We start from the raw sequence: 4,511 nt of genomic DNA on the forward strand, positions 1-4,511 counted from the left end.
TAAGTGAACTGACACAGTTCCCAGAGCTTTAGAAAAACTCATTATGCAAATGAAAATACCGATGATAGACGGTAACATTTCACAGGATGCTATTTCTTATTATATCAGTAAGCACCAAGTTAAGTGCCAAGACAGCCCCATTGTCCCATGATTTATCATGTAAAATTTAGAACTTGAATGCACAACAAAAGTCCACAAAGTTTGCATTTAATTCACAAGAAGACAGTTTCAAAAATGGCTCTTAAAATACCTTTACATTTCAAATGGGCTTCCCTCCCCCTCCTCCAGGAGGACTGCTTTAGGATGGACTAGATCTAGATACAAGAAAGGTATTTCAGGAGGACTTGCACATCCTCTGGAATCCTCTGGAATCCACTGTTTTCAGCTGACTGCCACGGCACCCTCGAAGCCAAGGCCATGGTGCCCTGTCCTGACACCCAGGTAAGCTGCACGGGAGGGGGATGGAGGAGGAAAGTACCCTCATGTCTTCCAGCTGCTGCCCAGTGCCTCGCTTGATGAGATCTTTAAAACGTGCCACCCCTCACCAAGCCTGAACTTGGAGCCACTTATGTCCCTGCAGAGCCACTGGCTGAAATCAGCTTGGGATGTCTGCGCTACCAGCTGCTCTGGCCTGCACCGAGGTGTCAGAAACACCACAGGGACACCATGATGGCCAGAGACCCAGGGCTGCCAACCCCCTCTCTCCCTACATAAGCCCAAGGATGAGGTCGGGTGGCAGGACAGCATGGACTTGGCTCTGCACGCCTGGTGCCACGGAGGGAGTTACCCCTCTTGCAGCAAGTGTCAGGCAGCTCACGGGCTAAGCCGCCTTTGCAGCTATTTTGGCAGATATTTTGGCAGCCAGAAGAAGGGTGAGGAAACGGTCCAAAAAGCAAGGCAGCAGAGAAGACCCCAGACCTTCTGATTCACAACGAAATTACAGAACATCCATGCCTGAAAGACTATCTGGTTACGTACTCCTTGTGAAAGTCCCAGGCTGCAGAAACAATCCCATCACGGAACAGTCACCATTTTCCTTCAATGACTTCTTCCTCAAAGCTAGTAGTGTCAAACCTTGTCATCTGTATCCTGGTTTCACAGTGAGACTCACCTCATTTCAAGCAATCAGATTTGAATACTGACAGCCTTAAAATAAATTATGATTTATTTCTGGCTTTCTCAGTTTTCAAGAACACCATCAACAGCCGCTGCAGTTGTCAGTGTGGGCTCAGGCCATGCTCTGCCTCTTGTTTTCCCTTACTCTCAAGTACAACTGAAAGATTGCTTTCTCTAGCACATGGATACACCTCTCAGAGCAGATCAGGATGCTCTTAATATGGTACTTTCATCAGCCATCAGTTGGAAGAACTCAATTTTAGAAACAGAATTCGTGTGCAAAGCGTGCAACAAGAAATACAGTTACATTTGGTCATAGTGTCCTATCTTATGCTACCATGACTCACACTGATTAGTATACTTACACACACACACGCACGCACACGCACGCACACGTACACACACGTACACACACATAGATATTTATTTATATACACGCTCACACAATAAGAAAATGTCTAAGTCTGACAATATTTCCTCCTCTTTTAGTGAAGACGGGAGTTTGGCATCTCAGGCTCTGAATCTGCTTAAGCCTGGGATACAGGAATGCGACACACTTGAAGTATAAATCGACTGCACAGTGATAACATCGCACATTGAGTCTGACACATGCTGTCTTCAGCGGTCCAGCACCAGCACGTGGCTTAAAACCAGCTGCCCGTTAAAGGAGCCAATATCCGGGACCCTGCTTTTCAGTGTTCGTATTCACTCAATGCCCAGACCAGGGCGATAGTCTGTACAACCATAAACGTCCTTCTGTATAAACGCAGTGGTATTTAAAAGTCTGAACCAGTGCATTCCCCTCTTACACTCCTCCTCTATTCCTTTGTTGCTGTTACTCTTGTATGCATGTGAAAGTAAAAGGTAGTGGGGAAATAATTTTAGAAGAAGAACACAAAGCCTGTCCTCTAAGTCCACAGAAGACCACTAAAAGTGTAAAATTTCCAAAATAGCTCATAGGAATTCTTCAAATACAGGAAGTGTTTTCAATGGGGTTTACATATCACATTTCACATTATTTCCACGGAAGTCTACCTTATCACTTTGTTTAATCAGACAAATATCAATAACACATAATAAAACAGCATACAATACACGGGACACGACACGTTTTACAAAACCTCTAAAACTCAGCACTGCCGCTTTTGGAAAAAATCAAAAACTCCTATTACTTACAGACATGAAATACACTTCACATTGAAATGAACGGCGTGATTACAAGGCTTTTTTTCTTATTTGATGGTATCGGTTTAGGATGCATTAGTTTTCAATTAGGTTTCGCAATTTTCCTTCACATCCCCAAAAGGAACCAGCGCTAACCTGGCATTTGCTCTGTGCTCTTTCAGGAAACTTACTATTATTCAGCAAACACTTTCTGAGAAAAAAACTTTTGAAAATTTAGCGTGAATCCCTAATTGTAAAACCTGAAGAACTGGCTGATGGTAATGCTCTTAACACAACTGTCGCTCAGCTTACAATGACAAACCAAAAAAATATTACAGGAGGGTACAAACACATTAAGCCACGGGTTTGGTTTTCTCTGTTGTTGATTTTTTTTTTTTTTAAACTAACTCCTTTTCTCACAATGCTGAGAAGTCTCTGACTTACAATGCTTCAGCAGTCGTGTCTGTGGAGACAGACATGGTAACTTTGGCAATCTTAACTGTGCTCTTAATGCAGCTCTCGGCAGCCCTGTGCACGTTCCCCGCGTTGTTGGCGTGTTTGTGCTGGCAGTCAGACTCCATGCTGTTATCAAGGGGCTGCGCCGTTCCTTCGCAGGTGGGGAACATGCTGCGGAAGGCGTGTCGCAAGTCCTTGCTCCTCAGAGCGTAGATGATGGGATTCACTGTTGAATTCAGCAAACAGAGCATGCTACAGAAGGCAAAGACAGTCTTGATGAGCTTGTTCATTTTCCCAAAGACATCGTACACCATGATGGCGAGGAGAGGGCCCCAGCATATGATTAAAACGACTAGGATAAGGACCAAGGTTTTGGCTAACCTGATGTCCATGCGAGTTTGATCAGGCCTAGTGATCTGTACCTTACCATCCTCCGTAGACTGAATGATTATGCTTTTCTGTGTGCCCCGCTGAATCATGCGGACAGCGTGGCTGTGAGCCTTCCACAGTATGTACATGTAGGCATAGACAATGAACAACAAGAGGACGCTGGTGACCCCGATCCAGAACATCAGGTAGGTCTCGTCAATGAGAGGGAATATGTCCGAACAAACAGAGTTGAGCTTTTTGCAGTTCCAGCCAAGTAGGGGAAGAACGGCTATTACAATAGCGATGGTCCACATCACACAAAACGCTACGACAGCCTTTGGTCGGGTAACAATCCTTTTGTAAGCTAGTGGCCTGTGTATAGATATGTACCGGTCTATTGCCGTGAGGAAAAGGCTACCTACGGAGGCGGTGAAGGAGGCTGTAACTCCACCTAGTTTGAACAAGAAGACATTGGGGCTGTCCTTCCGGTGGAAAACATGGAAATCCACAAAACTGTAGACAAAAATCACGCTGCCCAGGAGGTCGGCCACAGCCAGGCTTCCGATGAAATGGTAGGAGGGTCTACACCGGAGGCTTCGGGAGTGGAGGATGACGCACAGGACGAGGAGGTTCTCGAGGACTGTGAAGGTCCCCAGGGTTAGTGACAGCACGGCGATGGCCAGCTGCTGGCTGGGATTCAGGATCATAAAGCACTCCATATCCATGAAGTTCTCCCCGCACTGTATGTTCTCCTCATTATCCTTAAATGTGGAGAGGGACTTGTTGTAAAACTCTGTGATGTTGACCTGATCTGAGGGAATAATGCTCAACAGGGGATCATCTCCCGCAGTCATTTTTTCTTGGAAAGGATCACCCCTGAAGGAAGAGAGGGGAAACTTCTGGGGGTAGTATCCCAGCTTGGATGCCATGTCGCCCTTCATGTCTTCGTACTGGATATCGTTGGAGCCCACGTAAAGGAGATCTGTTGTGATTGTTCGGAAAGTTGTATCTGCGAGGCCATCTAGGATTGACTTCATAACCCCAGTCTTGTTGGTTTCAGAGAGACTTGGGGGAGGGAAAAAGGCATCGGAGGAAATCCTAGAAGGGGAAAAGATCAGATTTCATTAAGATAAACAGGGAGACAAAGTCCACAAACAACTTAGTTGAACTGTGTCAAACAAAATTGACCTTTCTCTTGTATTCAGCACAGATCTAGCCTTTACCACCTGTGGGGATCAGGGTGAGTCGAGCACTTAGAAGGAAATCACCTGGATTTCACTAAAACAGAATTACACTAGGAAGTGACGTGAAAACCGGGAAGTGGAGGGAATTGAGTATTCCATAGGAAAGTAATTTTCATTTCTCACTGAAACCTTCTGAGCTGCTCCACCAGAAAGATATTTTTC

At 45.4% G+C, this 4,511-nt stretch overlaps 1 protein-coding gene across 2 annotated transcripts in view; it reads right to left on the minus strand.

Annotated features, from left to right (window-relative positions):
* Positions 1–1,522: 1,522 nt before the first annotated feature.
* Positions 1,523–4,511, minus strand: part of CNR1 (cannabinoid receptor 1) — an 8,778-nt gene continuing 5,789 nt past the window's right edge. The window contains exons 1-2 of one of the 2 annotated variants that reach the window (XM_010163308.1): positions 4,077–4,142; positions 2,494–4,001 (exon numbers count right to left, since the gene is read on the minus strand). In XM_010163308.1, coding sequence (XP_010161610.1) covers positions 2,721–4,001; positions 4,077–4,142 — 1,347 coding nt within the window. In that variant the 3' untranslated portion in view covers positions 2,494–2,720. Of the gene's footprint in view, positions 4,204–4,511 lie in introns of those variants that run through there. The other variant, XM_010163301.2, reaches the window with a different exon arrangement.

Source organism: Antrostomus carolinensis, unplaced genomic scaffold, assembly GCF_000700745.2.
Source record: "Antrostomus carolinensis isolate BGI_N321 unplaced genomic scaffold, ASM70074v2 scaffold2860, whole genome shotgun sequence".
In the NCBI taxonomy this organism is placed as follows: domain Eukaryota; kingdom Metazoa; phylum Chordata; class Aves; order Caprimulgiformes; family Caprimulgidae; genus Antrostomus; species Antrostomus carolinensis.